The sequence below is a fragment of the Puma concolor genome, chromosome A3, assembly GCF_028749965.1.
Source record: "Puma concolor isolate L17-30 chromosome A3, mPumCon1.1.hap2, whole genome shotgun sequence".
Taxonomy (NCBI): domain Eukaryota; kingdom Metazoa; phylum Chordata; class Mammalia; order Carnivora; family Felidae; genus Puma; species Puma concolor.
Genome location: NC_141669.1, coordinates 40,125,162 through 40,144,152, shown reverse-complemented (window position 1 = coordinate 40,144,152; position 18,991 = coordinate 40,125,162). Strand labels below are relative to the sequence as shown.

General features: G+C 40.9%; 1 protein-coding gene and 1 non-coding gene across 3 annotated transcripts in view; both read left to right on the top strand.

Annotated features, from left to right (window-relative positions):
- The window catches only part of PTCD3 (pentatricopeptide repeat domain 3), a 27,965-nt gene extending 9,071 nt beyond the window's left edge, over positions 1-18,894 (top strand). Inside the window, exons 7-24 of one of the 2 annotated variants that reach the window (XM_086700677.1) lie at positions 1,835-1,958; positions 3,748-3,863; positions 5,138-5,205; positions 6,579-6,666; positions 7,059-7,119; positions 7,416-7,501; positions 8,174-8,318; positions 9,243-9,293; positions 11,065-11,154; positions 11,621-11,649; positions 13,214-13,320; positions 14,084-14,162; positions 14,256-14,346; positions 15,219-15,304; positions 15,826-15,974; positions 17,395-17,436; positions 17,843-18,001; positions 18,282-18,894. In XM_086700677.1, the coding sequence (XP_086556803.1) occupies positions 1,835-1,958; positions 3,748-3,863; positions 5,138-5,205; positions 6,579-6,666; positions 7,059-7,119; positions 7,416-7,501; positions 8,174-8,318; positions 9,243-9,293; positions 11,065-11,154; positions 11,621-11,649; positions 13,214-13,320; positions 14,084-14,162; positions 14,256-14,346; positions 15,219-15,304; positions 15,826-15,974; positions 17,395-17,436; positions 17,843-18,001; positions 18,282-18,348 (1,638 nt within the window). In that variant the 3' untranslated portion in view covers positions 18,349-18,894. Of the gene's footprint in view, positions 1-1,834; positions 1,959-3,747; positions 3,864-5,137; positions 5,206-6,578; positions 6,667-7,058; positions 7,120-7,415; positions 7,502-8,173; positions 8,319-9,242; positions 9,294-11,064; positions 11,155-11,620; positions 11,650-13,213; positions 13,321-14,083; positions 14,163-14,255; positions 14,347-15,218; positions 15,305-15,825; positions 15,975-17,394; positions 17,437-17,842; positions 18,002-18,281 lie in introns of those variants that run through there. The other variant, XM_086700678.1, reaches the window with a different exon arrangement.
- Positions 16,862-16,998, top strand: LOC112864439 (small nucleolar RNA SNORD94). The gene has a single exon (XR_003223981.1). It is a non-coding gene; the product is annotated as a small nucleolar RNA SNORD94 (small nucleolar RNA).
- Positions 18,895-18,991: the final 97 nt, after the last annotated feature.

Genomic DNA, 18,991 nt, shown 5'->3' with positions numbered 1-18,991 from the left:
TTTGAAAGAGAGAGAGGCAGGGGAGAGGCAGAGAGAGAAGTAAAGAATCCTAAGCAGGCTTGACATTGTTAGTGCAGAGCCTGACAGGGAGTTTGAACTCACAAACGGTGAGGTTGTGACCCGAGCCGAAACCAAGAGTTGGACTCTCAACAGACTGAGACACCCAGGTGCCCCTGTGATGAGTACAGTTATCTTTGCTCACAATAATCTTTTTTTTTTTTTTTTTTTTTTTTTTTTTTTTAAGCTCCTGTATGTGTTTGTTCCCCATCCTGTTTTCCCTGTTTGGCTACTGTGACACCAGAATCTTAGATCTTTATCTCTGTGACTGTTCCTTTTCAGTTTCCTTCAGTAGATTTTCTATGCCCCCGCCCCCCCCCCCCACCCGCCTTAAGCGCTGACATCGTCTTCGGTTTCCATGCTCAGCCATTTTCTTATTCCTGTCTGCAGTCTTCCTGCTTCAGTGGCCCTTACATCCCATTCTTGTATATCTGGCCCAGATCCCTCCACTTTGATACTGTAGTGTCCTGGTTCCTCTTCAGAGTAAACCTTCTGCCTTTTTCTTTGAACTCCAAATTGTATTTCCAACTACCTCTTTGTTCTGTAGTCCTAAAGAGTGAGCATTGTGGAGGGTGTGTTGTGTGCTGTTGTCACAGTGGTGGGGGGAGCAGATGTGCCTCTGCCCTCCTGGGTTTATTAGTGGAAATAGTAACCTCAGACTCCTGTCCCAAACAGCTTTCTTCCCTAAACACATGCACCCACACACAACCCTCCTGCTTCTCCAGCAGCAACTCCTAGTGACATATTAGGAGGTCATTGCGATTGTATAGGTAAAAATGCTGAAATCCTGGCCCAACCTTTCCCCTGTGTGTTTAACTAGCAGTTAAAGTTTCTGTGCTTATTAGCTCACTTTGACTTGAAGCCTTCCATGGGTCCCTGCCTCCCTGGCAGGCAGCACTCTCATACCTCTGAGATCTCCCATCATTTACCATCACATTGCACTGTAATTATTTCTTTCTTCACTAGATTGGGAGAACCTTAAAGGCAGAGAATTACTTTCATCTCTGTGTCTCCAATGCCTAGCTTCATGCCTGGCATGAAATCATCAGCATTCAAGAAGTATTAAAATAAACTAGTGAGTGAGGTACAACCAACATACTTTGGTGATAGTGAATGTTTATAGAGTAGAAGAAGCATCAGGGATGAAAGATTTCTGCCTCTGCAAACCAGGTGTACTGTGACACTTACTTTTTTAGAGAGAGACCGCGAGTGGGGGAGAGGGGGAAAGAGAATCTTAAGCAGACCTGTTGCTCAGCATGGAGTCCAACACGGGGCTCGATCCCATGACCCTGAGATCATGACCTGAACCAAAATCAGAGTTGGGCACTCAACTGACTGAGCGACCCAGGCACCTCAGTACTCTGACACTTTTAAACAAGGTCGGGAAGTAAGAAGAAAGGGTGATTTTAGTAGAGGACAGAGGTTCAACTTGAAGTTGGGGAAGTTGGAAACAGGATTCTTCAGATATGGATTAAATATTTATTTTGGGGTGCTTTTAAAAATTCTCCCTGAGCTGGGAGATAGCTAAATGATCTTGTTTTATGTATTGGAGGGCTTTGATACTTTTTTTCAGTTATATTCCCAGTTATATAATTCCCTATATTCCCTATATATATTCAGTTATATTCCCTACGAGGTGTACACGTGTACCTGGTCCATGAAACATGAATTGGGATGGTGAAGTTTTATTTTGGTGTTTTGGTGATAAAAGTTCAGTCCTGCTAAGTTCTTTCCCCTTTAGCTGTTTGTGGTAACATTAGCCATCTTCTTTTCCTAGTGTTTAATGCCTGAGTACTTTGAACCTCAGATTGAAGGTATAAGTGAAGCTGCCTTAAAGGAAAGAATCAAGCTCAAAAAAGTCAGAGCTTCGGTGGACATGTTTGATCAGCTATTACAAGCAGGTGACTCAGTTCATTTAAAACACCTCTAGGAACATGGGCTTGAAAGTGGGCTGTGGTTTATGTGATCGTGCTGGTTTTGAGTACAAGTTACAAGTATCTCTGATAATGTTTATGTTTTTAAGAGTTTAATGATATTTCCAGTCCTGCTTTAGCTTTATTTTTTGAATTATAAGTGAGATGGAGCTGTAACTTAGTTTATTGTGCTCTTCGGCTATATTGTGTTGGCAAGTAGGGAAATTGTATAGCCATTCTTCCTTGGCTTCTGTTTTTAACTTCTGGCATGTACATATTCAGGTTTCTTGTACTCTTTAAGTATGTATGGAGGCATAAAACAGACAAGGAATATTTAAAAAGGAAGCGCTAAATTGGGATATTGATTCTAGCTCTGACACTAATTAGCCCTGTGGCTTTGGAAAAGTCACTTAGTTCCTCAGAACTTCTGTCTCTAAAATTTTGGCTCTCTGAATTTGATCTGGATGAACCTCTGGTGGTATAGATCCAGAATGCATGACTTGTAAACTACCAGGAGAATGTACCTATAATAACATCAAAGGCAGCAGCATTGTAAGTTTATGGGCTTCAGGATGTTGTTCAGTGATTGAGGATAAAAACCAACCAGACATAGAAGAGATCGAAACTGAGTTGAATTGTTCAGTACATTCTTGAACACAACAAGAAACATTTGCAGAAAGCTGTGTTTGAGAGTTCTGGTGTGTAGCCTGCTGTGGCATTGGATGTACGGATGAATTGCTGATGCATGTTATAATTTAGGGAGCCTTTTCCTTCTGCTTGTTGAATATGATAAATGTCTGGTAAGTGAAGTTCTTGGTGCCCAGGCCTGTTTTCCTCTAGTTTTATACACTGTGGAATGGGCACATGCAGACATTCAGTAAAGACAGTGTGTCAGACCCACAGCTTAGAGTAACAGAACAAGCCAATATGCCATGTGATGGATTAGATGAAGTTTTACTATCAAGCCCCTAATAAGTACCAAACACTTTGCTGGGCATTTCACATGCTTAATTTAATTCTATAACATCTTAGGAGTTGCTGTGTTTTATAATAATTCTATAAAGGAAACATTATTAGGTAATTTTTCAGGGATATACAGTTCTGAGATAGTAAAATCCAATCCATTTACCCTTCATAGCCTCGGTTCTCTCCACTCTGCTATTTTCTACACTTTTAAATTCCTAATGGGCATTTTTATATCAGTGTATTTTCTTTAGGAAAATGAGGGTACTTTTAAAATACTCTATTTCATACTTTTTCCCTTTTTTTCTTAGTGTCAAGATGAAAGCATGTTTTTGAGTTTTTTTAAAAGCTATTATTGAACATTTAGGCTAGTATTTCTAGGCAGGTATTCCAGTGAGGGCCTGGATCCAAGCGGAATAGTTTTGCTTGCATTTGTAAAAATGGAACTGAACCAGGGGAACTAAGTGGCAGTAATTTGCAGAGTGTTCAGTTTGGAGACCGTAGTTAAAACCATGAGCTAGTTTCTCTGGAGAGACGAGTATGTAAAATAAGTGAGCACACACAAAGGTCAGGCTTTGTCTTGTGTTTTAGTCTCTCATGTCAGATCACACAGTAGGGATGGTGTCCCTGTCTGCATCACTCCAGGTGTTTGAGTTGATGTGGAGTGCATACTCATGCATTCTTAGGATGGTGGTTGCCACTATATACATAGGCAAGAAAGTCACAGGTTATAGAAAGTGAAGAATTTTAATCCAGTGAGCTTTAGTTCTTTGATGTTTTAAAGTTTTTTTCCCCCTTTTTCTTCTACCCACAGGAACTGCTGTATCTCTGGAAACAAGTAATAGTCTCTTGGATTTGTTGTGTTATTATGGTGACCAAGAGCCTTCAGCTGATAATCATTTTCATCAAAGTGAAAAATCAGAAGAATTGGTAATGGCTTTTGGCAGTGATTCTTAAAATTTCTTTTGGTAGTAATTTCATGTCAAAGTGAGGCAAGTTCTTATGCCTTATGTGTTAGGGTAGTAGAGATTTGTTCTGAGATGTGATGTGGTATACTAGCTTTGATAAAAAGTGGTATGGAGGAAGAAATATTTAAACAATTATTTTAATTTCGGTTCTCTTAAAAATATTTTGACCTTGCCTTCCGCATGCAGCTAAAGCTTTGACCAGAAATGTTTAGGAAGCCCCTCTTTTACTGTTACGTACAGTGACCACATGATGTGTAAGGAACAGGGAAAGACCCCCTGATCCCAGTCCCCTCAAAAATGCAAACATATGTGGGCATATAGTGAGCGTATATGCTGGGGGTATATAGAACAGGATTGTGCCAAGGGCTGGCCTGTTGATAGTCCTATCTGACTTCTCAACCCAAGAGTTTTACTTCTGGAAAAAGATCCCAAGGGCACCCCTGGCTCCTGTGCACAGAGATTATATACCTCATTTTTATAATGTATTCATACTTAAAATTGCAAAAATGTGGAACACAGGCTGGATGTCCAATAGCATGTGACTGAACTGTGGTATTGTGCGTTGAATTAGTGTTAGACATTAGATCCCATACCCGGACATGTCCTTTCTTTTTTTTTTTAAATTTTTTTTTTCAACGTTTATTTATTTTTGGGACAGAGAGAGACAGAGCATGAACGGATGAGGGGCAGAGAGAGAGGGAGACACAGAATCGGAAACAGGCTCCAGGCTCTGAGCCATCAGCCCAGAGCCCGACGCGGGGCTCGAACTCACGGACCGTGAGATCGTGACCTGGTTGAAGTCGGACACTTAACCGACTGCGCCACCCAGGCGCCCCAGGGACATGTCCTTTCTTGCTTTTACCTAATGAACAATATTTCTATGTGGGCCAAGCCAGATACAGCCAGATCAAGCCAGGCTCTGTTGTTTGGCTTTCCAGTTTCTCTCTCTGGGCTAGGCTGTACAGGGTAATGACTTTATCTCTTCTCCAGGCTGTCATTTCTTGCTTTAAGGGCCAGCTTTACTTTGCATCTCTAAGTGAACTGATTTATGCTTTAGGAATTATCAGTTTTTTAAATGAACATTTAGTGGAGTTTTCCTTCACCTTCTGTTGGATCTGTATTTCTTTTATTTTTCTAAAGTTTCCTTCGCCTTTCTGTTTTTAAGTATTCTAGGCTAGGAGAATGCATTCTGCTGTCATATTTTGTTTTATTTCTGTTGATGATGGTTCATTTCAGGAAGAGGCCATAGAGGAAAATAATGAAAAATCTAAGAAGGCTGGCCATCAATTTGGAGTTACGTGGAGGTATGTTACCCATCGTTAAACCTTGTAGTGGGGTTTCCATTTGTGCATGGAATGTTTCCTGTCATCCCCTCAAGATACGCTCCTGTGGTTTTCTAAGGTATTTGTTTTTAGCATACAATATAAATATCACAATTGGTACTCCTATGTGTTTAGACCTCATTTCATAAGATCTTTACTTCTAACCAGCAGTATGAGGTTGACACTTCATCCTCCACCCCACCCATTTAACTTCATGTCCCCTTTACATGGTATTGGTTCCTTGGGTAGTTTCATCAGTGTCCTTCTGTGCAATATATACCTGTCACTCTGAAAGATTGGATAATTTGTTTACATAAGAATACACATAACACAACAGTGTAGTTCTAAATGAAGATTGCTGGTCAGCAAGCAGAAATACTCAACATTTCCAAACAAAAGGTGAGTAACATTTAACATTTGAGAAATTTAAGTGAGTAGGAATGTTTGAGTAAAAGAAAAGTATTTCACAGGGACATCTGGAGGAGGAAAGTTACTATTAATATCAAAAGTCTTTTTGGAAGTGTTAAATAGAATCCGGTATTTTAATAATTTTCCGTAGTAGTTAAGAGCATGGACCTTGGTATATCATCCTGGCCCAAATCCTGGTTCTGATTTCCAGGACCTATTTGTAAGAGACAGAATCAAGGTACAGCATAGTCTGTATAACATGGATTATCTTTATTCATTTATTTGTTTAAAAAAAAATTTTTTTTTAACGTTTATTTATTTTTAAGACAGAGACAGAGCATGAACGGGGGAGGGTCAGAGAGAAAGGGAGACACAGAATCTGAAACAGGCTCCAGGCTCTGAGCTGTCAGCACAGAGCCTGACGCAGGGCTCGAACCCACGGACTGTGAGATCATGACCTGAGCCGAAGTCGGACGCTTAACCGACTGAGCCACCCAGGAGCCCCTATTTGTTTTTTTAAAGGAAGAAGGAGAGTAGATACGCCAGAGTGTGACATGTACACATGCTAGAATACAATAGATTCTGGAGAAACTACTTGCCTGTGGTTGCCCCTGGGGAATTGTATATGGTTGAAGGAGTGTGGGGAAACTTCACTGTGTACTCTTTGCACAATTGGCTTTTTTGTTTAGTGTTGTGAGTATATATTACTTTTTTGTAAAAGTTCTGGTTCTGTCACTTAACCTGCCAAGCCGTGGACAACTTGAGGTTTTGGAGCCTCAGTTTTTCCCATTTTTCAGAATGATAACCATGTCTTTCATGCACGTGGTGGTAAGAATTTTATGTGTATAAAGTGCTTGGCACAGTGCTTGGAACATTGTAAACTCAGTAAATTGTGGTAGCTGTTGGTTTTTCCAGTTTCCCTGGTTGACTATTCTTCCTGTGTCTAGGGCAAAAAACAATGCTGAGAGAATCTTTGCTCTAATGCCAGAGAAAAACTCACATTCCTACTGCACAATGATCCGAGGAATGGTGAAGGTAACATGTATTTATTTCTGTACTATTGTCTTTAATTTCCACTGAGTCAGGAATTTTTACTCTCAGAGCTATTGTTCACTGGGCCAGAAAATTTGTTGTCTTGGGGGCTCTCCTGTGCATTGTAGAATGTTTAATACTTCCCTGTTCTCTACCCAGTGCATGTCAGTACTGCATCCTCCCCAGCCCCCAGTTGTGATAACTAGAAGTATCTCCAAGAATTACCAAATGTCACCTGGGAAGCAAAATTGCCAGGCAGTAGAGTATGAACTTCATGAGAACTTTGTTTGTTTTGTTTATTACTGTATCCCAAGCCCTAAAACAGTAGACATTGCAACTGTTTCTTAAGTAAACAAGTTGGATGATATTTAAGTTTTATCCTTACTGTCTTCCAGCACCGAGCTCTTGTGCAGGCATTAAACTTGTACACTGAATTACTAAACAACAGACTCCATGGTAAGTGTGTTTGGAGAATTTCCCTCCCTCCTTCCTTTTCTTCCCTTAGGAGTCTGTAGATCTTTGAATCCATGAAATTTTTGCATCTTGCCTCAATCATGGGCTCACTTTTAACCTTGTGGTATTGGTGGTAAAAGCAGGAGGAGAGTTCCAGAGAAGGGAGAGAGTGTCTCGTTTTGTGAGCACATGGTAACAAGCCAGGAGCCATATGTGCATTACTGCTTTGCCTTAAACTAAGCTATTTAGGGATAAGTCTTGAACCCAAATTTTGTTAAGGTGGTTTTCCTGTTTTACAGCTGATGTGTACACCTTCAATGCATTGATTGAGGCAACAGCATTGAGCATGAATGAGAAATTGGAGGACAAATGGAATAAGATACTGGTAAGGGGAAACCGTCATTTTGTCTCCTAATACGCCTAAAGTATCCTTTCCTAGAAATACAGGGGGTAGAGATTGAGCATTTTCATGGCAGATACTGCTCTGCTGGGTACTCAGCGGTTACTTGTTTATGCCCTCCTAGCAACCCTGTAGTTTAAATAACTGTGTCTTATATGTGAGAAGAAAAAGATATTAGACGCAGAGTCGATGGCTAGAATTCACAAACACCTCTGTTGCTTTATTTCTCATAGTATGTAGTGTTTTTTATTACAAACAATGCATATTTCCTGAAACATTTGTATCTGGTAGGTTTGAAAAAACTTACTTGGGTTGTATTAGGGATAAAAATATTTTTGTTTTTATACCATACTGTTCATTTAAAAAAGGAAAACAGCCCGGTTCATTCTAGTCTACGCTTTTGCTTTATGAGGCAGGGGGCGAAGACAGTTGGACACCTTGATCAAGCGAGGTGCGGTGACTGAATAGAGTGAGTTCTCTAAAAGGCAAAGTCACTGGCCCTGCTAACTAATAGATAATTCTTAAATTAGGAATATATTTATTAAATTACTTTAGATCTAGCCAGAGAATCAAATTATTTTTTAGTGTGTAATATTGGTTTATTGGACAAATTACCTACCCAGGCATAAACAAGACTTAACACTTGGATTTATCTAGGAGCTGCTGAAAGAAATGGCTGCCCAGAAGGTGAAACCAAATCTACAGACATTTAATACCATTCTGAAATGCCTCCGAAGATTTTATTCATTTGGAAGATTGCCGGCCTTACAGACCTTTCGTGAAATGAAAGCCATCGGAATAGGTGAGTATGTGCCTTCATGTCCTCCTCTGGAGACTGGGACGATGCTGACCAGAGATCTTAGATCCAAACAAGCAAAAATAGACACTAAACTCTTTTTGCTGTGTGCGTAATATGTTGAGAATTTCCGTTCCCCCATTTGGTACATTTAATTACATGTATTTATTAACAGCGGGAGCTCCGTTATCTTCATGTTCTCTATAGCAAACTACAGTATTCTTTTAATATTTTAGGTAGTTTTCTGTGGATTTCTTTGGGGAGAATTGTTCGCTTGAGTTAACTAGTTTTAAATCCCATGACACTTGCTAGCATAATTAGGTATTTGAACCCAAATGTGCTATTGTATTATGTAGTTTTCAATAAAATTTTTTTAAATTAATTTATTTATTTTGAGAATGGGAGAGCAGAGAGAGAGAATCCCAAGCAGCCTCCATGCTTGCATGCTCCATGCTGTCATCATGGAGCCCAATGCAGGTTTTGATCTCACAACCTTGACATCATGACCTGAGCTGGAATCAAGAGTCAAGACTCTTAACTGACTGAGCCACGTAGGCAACCCTAGTTTTCAGTAATTATGAAAGGTTGCTGGGGACCTGTTCACTTTAGTATGCTTTAGTGCTCTTGAATAAAGAATCCTAGTACAAAGTACATTAGCTATAACATTTTAGTTAATATGTGTCAAGACTTTCTAAAAGTGTTTCTCACTTTAATCAAATGACGCTAATCAAACGTTAACGTTAATCAAATGAGCTAGGAAATATCTTCAGAGGAATAGAAATGCATCTTTTTGTTTGTTTGAAATGCATCACCTTTTATTTAAATACCAAAATCAGTGTGTTTTTAGTTAACTGTGCCTCAGGAAGCTGTATTTTGGATATTTGTGTTTGACTTATTTCTTACTTTTTTCTATCCACCTGGTAATTTGAGAACCCTCACTTGCAACATACCACTATATTATTCAGCTGTTTTATCAACATGGTATGTATGACGTTATACATGGTATGTATTAACTTTTGTAGAAAGTTGACCCAGCTCCTTTATGTTTATGTGATTAATTGTTGTGGGCTACCTTCACTGCATATGATTTAAGAATAGAGAACTCACAAATTATAGTATCCTATAGCCTTAGCAAAAAGTTATTCTTGAAGGGAGTAACCTTGTTTGTTACATAAAACTTGAGCTGGAGGGGAAATGTTATTAGTACATTAAATGTACTAACAGTGTTGATGTGCAATTAAAAATGGTCAGAAGGTGTGTTAGTCTGGAGTTTTTTTTGCCTCTGTAGAGCTGTGCTTTCCAGTAAAATAGCCAGTAGCCACACTTGTTTATTTCATTAAAATTAAGATTCCTTTCTTGCATTAGTACTAGGTAGCCCCATGTGACTGCTGGCTCCTGTATTCAATGATGCAGCAAGAGAACATGTCCGTTTTTACGGAGAGTTGTTGGCCATTGCTGTTCCATACCTGAGTTGAAATTTTACCTGTCGTCTCCCAGCTATGCCAGAAGGGCCTGGATACCTATCCTGATAAATGCTGTCAGGCTGTGATGATTAAGTAAACTGTGCACAGGGTCTTGTACTGGAAGGCACATAATAGGCCATCACAGGCTGTGGGTTCTCGTTTGCCCCGCCCCAACTTGAGAAAGAACCCCTGGGTTCAGAAATGACCATTCCAATCTTTCTCTCCTGAGATGGACTTTATAAAACAACAGAGGAAAACTTGATTGTGTTTTGGTGGGCTAATTTTACAAGATCCACACCACCTGTGGGGAAGATTTTTATCTTTTAGGGTGAGAGGAAGAGTAATTGACTTTATCTTGGAAATAGGTAGTTTCCACAATAATCGTATCTTCTAAAATTTTACTCAACCTTGGCGACACTGTAGTGAAACTAGTATTTCTGACCCCAGACCCTGTCGGATTTGTCTGTACCATCACACATCACTTGGGGTTCAGTTGCTAACCAGAGTCTGTGGTGGAACACCTGGGAACAGAGGGGCAGACACAGGGGAAGGGGGCCAGCTTGTCTTACACGTACGTAAACTGGCTACTTGCAGGAATAATTTTTCGATGTTTGTTCAAAGGAGAAAGCCTAAAAAATTAAAGGATACATATAAAATTATTATGTAACCAATAAAATGATTAGGAATGCTAGCAAATGGAAACATGCTTGAGGAAATTGTAGAAATACACCTGTACCACCATTAAAACTACATGTTCACTTGTGTGTGGATAAGGTAGGGAACAGATTTGGATGAATAGTGGGATATGTTTGGGAATTGTGTAGATGCGTTTTCTGACCTATTAGTACCACTCAGTTCATGTGATTGTAAAAGGATTGCCTATGTCCGTTATTTCTACTGTTTTTTCTTGGCTTTTTCATCTTGATTATACTTAAAAGCACAAATGATTACTGGCAAAAAAAAAACATGTTTGTTTTTCTAAGTAGGCAGTCTTGGTGAGGTTGTATGTTTCCCGTTTCAGTGAAAGTCAAGTTTGAGACAAGACTGAGGAGGAAGGGAAAATCTCCGCTGGGAGCACATAGACAAAGACCTGTGACTGTCCCAGATCGGAGAGTTGCACCCTGTACTGTGAACCTTTCCTTTAGCAAGCACGTGCCCCTGCCAGCTGTACACCGTGCCATGTGCTGGGGCAGAGGAGCAAGTGTGGCCCTTTGTGCCAGGTGCTGTGTGGTTGCTAGTGGTACAGAAGGAGAGTCCTAATAAGACCTGTGTGCTTTTGTATTCTGCAGAAAACCCTTCAAAAGGATCATCCCTCATAATCTACGATATTATGAATGAATTAAAAGGAAAGAAATTTTCCCCGAAGGACCCAGATGACGGTATGCACAGAATTGCTTGTGTGAGACAGCCTATTTTCTTGTCAGTGATTTAGAGGCCTTGTGATGAGGACAGGGTTTAATTTAAAGTGTGTTTATTTATTTTGGGGAGGAGGCAGAGAGAGAGAGAGAGAAAGAGAGACTCCCAAGTAGGCTTCACACTGTCAGTGAGGAGCCCAGTGCTGGGCTCAGACTCAGCATCATGACTGAGCCAGTCTGACACTTAACCATCTGAGCCCCCCATGCGTCCCAGAGGACAGGTTTAACTTAGCTTAGTTACCTTACGGGTGGTTATTCTGAGGAAGCCAAAACGTGTGGCACGTTGCTGTATACTTCCCCCTATGGTTTTTATTCCTTCAGGTTTAACTTACACATTGACAGTTGGGTCACTAGGGTTTTTATTAATGCTGCTCACTTAAAAATATATTTTATCCATTGTAACCAAGACTTTGTGAACTTTGATTTTCAGATATGTTTTTTCAGTCAGCCATGAGAGTTGTAAGTACCGCTTCTTATTTTTTGCTTTCCTTTATCCACTTCTTAAATTCATCTGTAACTGGGGTTGGAAGGTGAGGGGGAGGGGCTTTTCCCTGATTATTTTCACTTCCTGAGTTTTCTGTTTATGTCTTAGATTCTGATTTTTTTTCTTCTTAAATTCTGTACTAACTCACATAGCACCTCTACCCTTTGTTGTATACATTGTTTTTTTTTTCACATCTCTGTTCAGATAAGGTTTCAGGGTATTTCATATTTTCCTATCGATGGCCTTTTATTTTTATTTTTTTTTTTAATTTTTTTTTTTTCAACGTTTATTTATTTTTGGGACAGAGAGAGACAGAGCATGAACGGGGGAGGGGCAGAGAGAGAGGGAGACACAGAATCGGAAACAGGCTCCAGGCTCCGAGCCATCAGCCCAGAGCCTGACGCGGGGCTCGAACCCACGGACCGCAAGATCGTGACCTGGCTGAAGTTGGACGCTTAACCGACTGCGCCACCCAGGCGCCCCTATTGATGGCCTTTTAAATTGATGACGGTTGTTTTGAATTCTGGTTTTTCATTTTATGCTCATCAGCGGACGTGGATTAGCACATCCTGTTCCCTAAGGATAATGCTTTCTAAAAGTTTAGTGTGTATCCTTGCAGGTTTTTTCGTTAGGTGTTCAGACATACACAGCCAGATACATTTCCGTGGTATTTTGTTTGCTGATAGCAACATAGTATTTCTAGGCGGGAGGGACTACAGTTTACTTAACTCTTCTCCTATGAGTGGGTTTTGGAGTTACTTCATGGGTTTTTTGCAAATACAGTGATGCTGGAGTGAGCACTCCATCTGTTTTTATGCACATGATCAAGTGTTTTCATAGGATTGATTCCTGAAGGTGTAATCACTAGACAAAATCATTTTGTGAGGCGCCTGGGTAGCTCCTTCAGTTAAGCATCTGACTCCTGGTTTTGACTTAGGTCATGATCTCACAGTTTGTGAGAATGAGCCCCGTGTTGGGCTCTGCACTGATAGCTCAGAGCCTGCTTGGGATTCTTATTCTCCCTCTCTCTGCCTCTTCCCTTTTTGCATAATAATATTGTATGTATACGTGTATATGCTATATAATATAACATATGAACATTAAAAAAAATTTTTTTTTTTTAATTTTTTTTTTTTTTCACCGTTTATTTATTTTTGGGACAGAGAGAGACAGAGCATGAACGGGGAAGAGGCAGAGAGAGAGGGAGACACAGAATCGGAACCAGGCTCCAGGCTCTGAGCCATCAGCCCAGAACCTGACGCGGGGCTCGAACTCACGGACCGCGAGATCGTGACCTGGCTGAAGTCGGACACTTAACTGACTGCGCCACCCAGGCGCCCCTAAAAAAATTTTTAACTTTCATGGAATTGGGGAGTTTGCTTTCATTTTTTCCCTTCAGTCTTACAACTCATTTGCTGTCAACCAGTAATAAATTGAATCAGCATAAATATTTCCATAAGTAACTACACTTTTTAATGTAATGAGCCACTATTTGGTTGATAAATCTCAGAGTGATGCTTACTGCTTGCAAATTTTCAGTGCTCAGTTCTCAGAGATCTAGAACTTGCTTACCAAGTACATGGCCTTTTAAACACCGGAGACAACTGGAAATTCATTGGACCAGATCACCGGCGTAATTTCTATTAGTAAGTGTGTTAGAAATGTATCCCTTTGCATTATTGGAGCCTCTTTAAAAAGCAACCATCAGTCATTTCTGCAAGTAGGAGACTCTTGGTAGCCCTCCTATGTCATGTCTGCAGGCAGCATGCCCCTAACTTAATGGTACATGTTAATTGAGCACTTGGAAATTGAAGCAGTGGTAAAACTGATTTGCCAGACTGAGATGTCTGGTGTGGATCTTTTAGGATATTTTTCTTTGTAACGCTTCAAACCCACGTGTCTTTTTCCTCCATGGCCTGTTTTATGTTTTTGAATATCTGGCAGGGTAGGTCCCTAAACATTTCAGCGCAGCCTCTTGTTTAAAGACGAAGATACAGAGATGAAGCCCAAAGAGACTCCTTAAAGGAGTTTGACTTCAGGTAGATAAAAACAAGACCTGAAGGAGGCAGCCTGTTAATAGTTGTGTGGTGATTGTCTTCTGTGTGTCCATCTCCTTGCTTCACACTGCGTGCTTTGAAAGTGAATGTGGCAGACCACTCCCTGGGAGCTGAGCACGCTGAGGAGGCAGTCATGAATGGCTAGTTGTGCAGAAGAAGGTGTTGATCAGAAGTCCAGAAAGCATAGTTAGCACCCCCTGGCTCAAGTATTGTCCCATGTAACTTGAAATTGTTTGTTACTTACAAGTTGATTTTAAATTCTGTGTAAGATGTCATCACGTAACAATGCTGTAATTTAATCTTCTGCTGTTAACGCTCTGAGACTAAAACACACCTTTTCTCACCATTACAGTTCCAAGTTCTTGAGTTTGCTTTGTCTAATGGAACAAATTGATGTCACTTTGAAGTGGTATAAGGACCTGATACCTTCAGTAAGATGATTCATTACTTATCACTGTGGATGTGCTTGTGGGTATCTTTGCTGGTTAATACTTTAAAAATACATTTGTATTTCTCTTAATCAGGTATTCTTTCCCCATTCCCAAACGTTGATAGATCTTCTCCAAGCACTGGATGTGGCCAACCGGCTAGAAGTGATTCCTCAGATTTGGAAAGGTTGGTTTCAGCTTGTATGTCCAGGCCCATCTCATTTCATCGTCCTACATTTTGATTAACAAACGTGTTAATATTGTTAGGGACGGAAACTTCCATTTGTCACTAAATTGAATATATATGTAAGTTGAAGTCTGCTTCATGGTCCACTGGCTCATGTTGCACTGCACAAGTAAAAATGTACTGAAAGTGACTTAAATCCATTCCTTCGTGACAGGAATGGTAGAGCTGTGCATTTGTTGTGTGACATGACGGAAGATGTTTGCTGATTACATGGCACGCCCTAGATTTAAATTCAGGTCCACAAACGTAATCCACAAAGCCTAGGTTCTGTGTTACTCCTCTGTATCATGCTGCATCGTTGTGACTCAGTTGTTACGAAGCCACTTGAATTTCTAAGAAGTAGGCATGGTTGTGGGTTTCTGTGTATAAATTGGCTGCAGAAGGTGCTATGTGTCCTCTATTAGGGGACTGTGATTGCAGCATGAGTTCCTGTCAGCTTCAAGTTTCCATGTCTATTTCCATGAAGTAGAGCCCTGCCCTACTTCACAGGATTGCTTAAGTGGTTGTTACCTGTTATAAAATATCACTGATCACCAAGTGCTGTAAAAAAAAGTGTCTTATATCACACAGAGTTGGTAGCTGCTCAAGAGTAGTGCATATGCTGTGGTTCACACTTGACTTGGGAGCAGGTTACTGGCTTCCACTGCTCCTTCTGTTCTTACCATGAATTATCCTAGTGGTGTCCTGGAGGAAAGAGTGTCAGCAACTTTTTTTTACCCACCGAAAACTACAACGGTGGACAAAGGTCTGCCAAAGAGTTTTGGTATTATATGACAGTAATCACTTCTCATTATGTTCCTTTCTGTTTCCAGACAGTAAAGAATATGGTCACAGTTTTCGCAATGCCCTGAAAGAAGAGATTCTGATGCTCATGGCAAGGGATCGGCACCCACCAGAGGTAGGGTATGTCCAAATTCAAGTTAGTTTACAGTAATCAGATGTGTACTGACCAGTATATTCTCAGAGGACCCTGTAAAGGTAATTTCCTTGGTCTCATCTAGGGAAACCTGGAGAGTTCTGCCACCTAAACCCAGATTTAAAGTCTACATCTAAACATACCCAACCATTAGCAGAATCTCTTCTAAAGTCATCTCATTTCTCTGGTCCAAAGTAAACAACATGAAAATAGTTTCTTTCTGCCCTGACAATAGCTTTTTTTTTTTTTTTTTTTTTAAGTTTCTCTCTGAAAAGAAAACACATGTTCTTTTTGAAAGATGTGGCCAATTTGCAAATTATTTACCCCAGAGCAGGGCAGGGTGCGTTCTTTTTTCTTCACTTTGTTACTTGTGTACCATACATGTGATGTGGTCCAGTGGTAAAATGGATTGCTCAAAAATGTTAACGCTTCAGTGGAGTCTCCTGAACTTAGATTCTCATAAAACCAGTTAGGCAATTCTGCTGATTCTTAGAGCCTCTCAGCTTCAGGTGGCGTTTGCTGACTGTGCTGCCGATATCAGATCTACTTATGAGAGCCAGGATGCCAGACAGACTGCTCCCGATTGGCCAGCCAACCCTCTGAACTATATAGCTGTCCTCTTTTTAAGGGGAGGGAGGACCCAGGAAGCCTGGTGAGTACAATACCAAAAGCATAAGAAGCCATTTGTACTTGGATCTCAGAGAACATTTGCCCTGGTCACTAGAGTTTTTCTCATCTGTATGATGTGTAATCAGAAGACAGATGAGTTTTCTACATACTGTGTTTTCTCTGGGAACTGCAAATACCAACTGAAAAGGGAACTTTAGGAAGAAGACCAGTGTAAGTGTATACAGTGTATTTAAGAAAGGACATGGTTTAATGGGCTAATTTTCTCTTTCTGACCTGTTTTCTGTATTCACGGGCAAGTAAGTCACTTGTCTGTTCACTTAAATAGAGTGATCAAAGAATATTTTTGAAAACGTTTTAGGCATTTGGTTTATCCAAGTGTTTCACTTGGGCGTAGTGGCCCTACCTCCCTGCTTAAAATGCAGGTTGTGCATTTGGACTTCAGGAAACTGGCATTTATAAACATGGCCTTAACAAGAACCATCTTTGGTCTGTGTCACTTCTGTGTGTTCATCAGCACTTCATTCACATACTCATTTTTAGTATTTGTGGATGGAAACTTTACATGCGTTCCTTTTTCCAAAAGCAGAGAAGTCAACAAAAGAATACTTTGTAGGAGTGGTCATAGTTAGGTGGTGTTGCTGCATTTTGTTGGAGAGAAATGTGTATTCTAACAGTAAGTGGAGTACATGTGTATGGCTTTTTCAACACGGGAGAGTAACTTAATTTGAACATAGGATTGCCAGCCCAAAATGTGGCCGTTCACTATGTTCAGGAAAAGCTGGTGAAGGAAGGCTTTACTGCCTACACTGGTCTTGGGAGTGTGAATCACACACGCGGCCTACTACACTGCTAGTGACCGAAACATTTGGCGCTCAAGTTTGTTAATTCAGGTTGACACTCGTTACGAATCAGGCTATGATGATTGGCGCAGGGGTACGGACCTCAGCTGAGTCATGGGAGCTGAATGTATGTGTTTCTCCTTTGTCCTGCATGTGGCAGGATGCTGGTGAGCACTTACAGGAGACTGATGCCTCAATCTGAGCCTGCTCTTCACAACATAATTCTAGGACACTGATCTCATTCTGGATTTTAAGAGAGGAAAGAGATCATTCTCTCTTGCATCCCTCTCTTCCAGCTGCCCACGGGATGTATTCCTTCCCTGGGTGGACTGGAGTGATCCTCTAGAAGAGGATAGACCCCAGCAATTCTGAACACTGGCAGATCACACTTGCCTGGGAAACTTGACATGTACATATGTGAAGTTTGGAGGAGGGAGTTGAAGCACCCAAGGTGATTTTGATGTGAAGACAGGGCTGGGAGCGAGCAGAACTCACAGACATACATCTTCAGGGGCTAGCACTGGGAGGAGAAGAGCTATGGTCATCTGATCGCCATGTGTTCTACTTGCATTTATAATCTTTCTCCTGTCTCCTCTTGAATAGGAAAATGTTGGGGCTTTTCAGGAAGCATAATAAGATCCCTGGGTAAGTTGAAGTTAACAGGCCTGCCTGGGTACATCCTAGAATTAACTGCAGGGTCTTAACTCTTACCATGGGGTAATTGGAATTTTTTCACCTGCCTCAGCATTCTGATAGACAAGAAAATCCACAATTGCTCCCACCATCTAGGGCATCCTGAAACAAGCACTGTTTTTAGTCTGTGCTCAGTGATTGTAACACACTGGCAAGACACCGAATAGATCCTCAATGATGGCATACTGGACCAATGTTCATGATCCCTTTGGCTCTTTAAAGTTAGACTTCATGTAACTTTACCTCCAGAACTACTGTTGAGGATTTCATGACTCAACTTTATAAAATGGTAGATTTTGCACATAAATCTTCGAGGGGTTTCGTTGGGGAGTGTTGACATTTTGCCTTTCTTTTACAGAAATGAGTTGCTGGATGAGTTTATGGACAGTGCAAAAGCATCCAACAACCCTGCCCAGGCCATTGAGATAGTGAAGCTGGCCAGTGCCTTCAGCTTGCCTGTCTGTGAAGGCCTCGCCCAGAGAGTGATGGCTGACTTTGCAATCAGCCAGGAACAAAAGTAAGTCCTGCACCAATACCATAAAGGAAAGTGATACAGACCAGACTGTTTGTCCATCTACCCGTTCACTGCTTATAGCTTTCTGCCTCCTGAATTTTCTTCTTTGCAAAGTCAGTGTGTGTTAAATTTAGCTGCTATTTTATTTGTCATAGGAGTCAGAGGCCTATAGATGTGGCTCTTGGAACCTTTTCCCTTGTCCTTATAGTTGAATGCAGCTGCAGAGTCCCTCTCCCCCAAGACTGAATTGCAGTTGTAACTTTCCAGTTTATTTTCCTCACAGAGAAGCCCTGGGAGACCTAACTTCACTGACCAGTGACAGCGACAGTGACATCGGTGAAGGCAAATGAAAGTGGGCAAATCCGCAGCTGTGACCTAGTCAGCATAGCTGAACTGACCATATTGTAAAGAGAGTACAGATGGTGAACTTTGAATAACAATCAATACAACATGGATGGCCTGATTTAAATTCCTAATTTGATACTTACTATACCACCCATTCAAGGTTTACTACCACTTAAACGAAAGCATCACTACCATTTTCGTTTCTTCGGACACATTGTGAGGACACAGTTCCTGGTTTCAGCGCAAGCTCTGTGTCCCTGCAGTGTTTGTCAGCCAACTTGACACTGTTCTCCAGTGTGGTTCGCCCTCCCCAGGTGTGGACTTGGCCTCCGTTGGCTGATGCTGTGATGTTGGTGCTTCCTCAGTCTTAGAGGACGTGTCTGAAGGTGGTTTGCGTACGTATTACCATTGATACTGGGTCAGTATCCCAATATCAGGAATACAAAGAGATGCAAAATCGTGCATCTTCGAAACGATTAAACAATGGCAAAGGGCTGCACAAATGGGGAGATGAAGGCTGTAAATAAACTCCAGTAATGTATTTGCACGTATTTCAATTACTCTTACATGGCTTTTGTTTTCCCCCAGCCATAGGACTTGCACAAGAGTGCTTCATCTCCCTTTTCTTCCCTGTGTGCTGGCACCTTT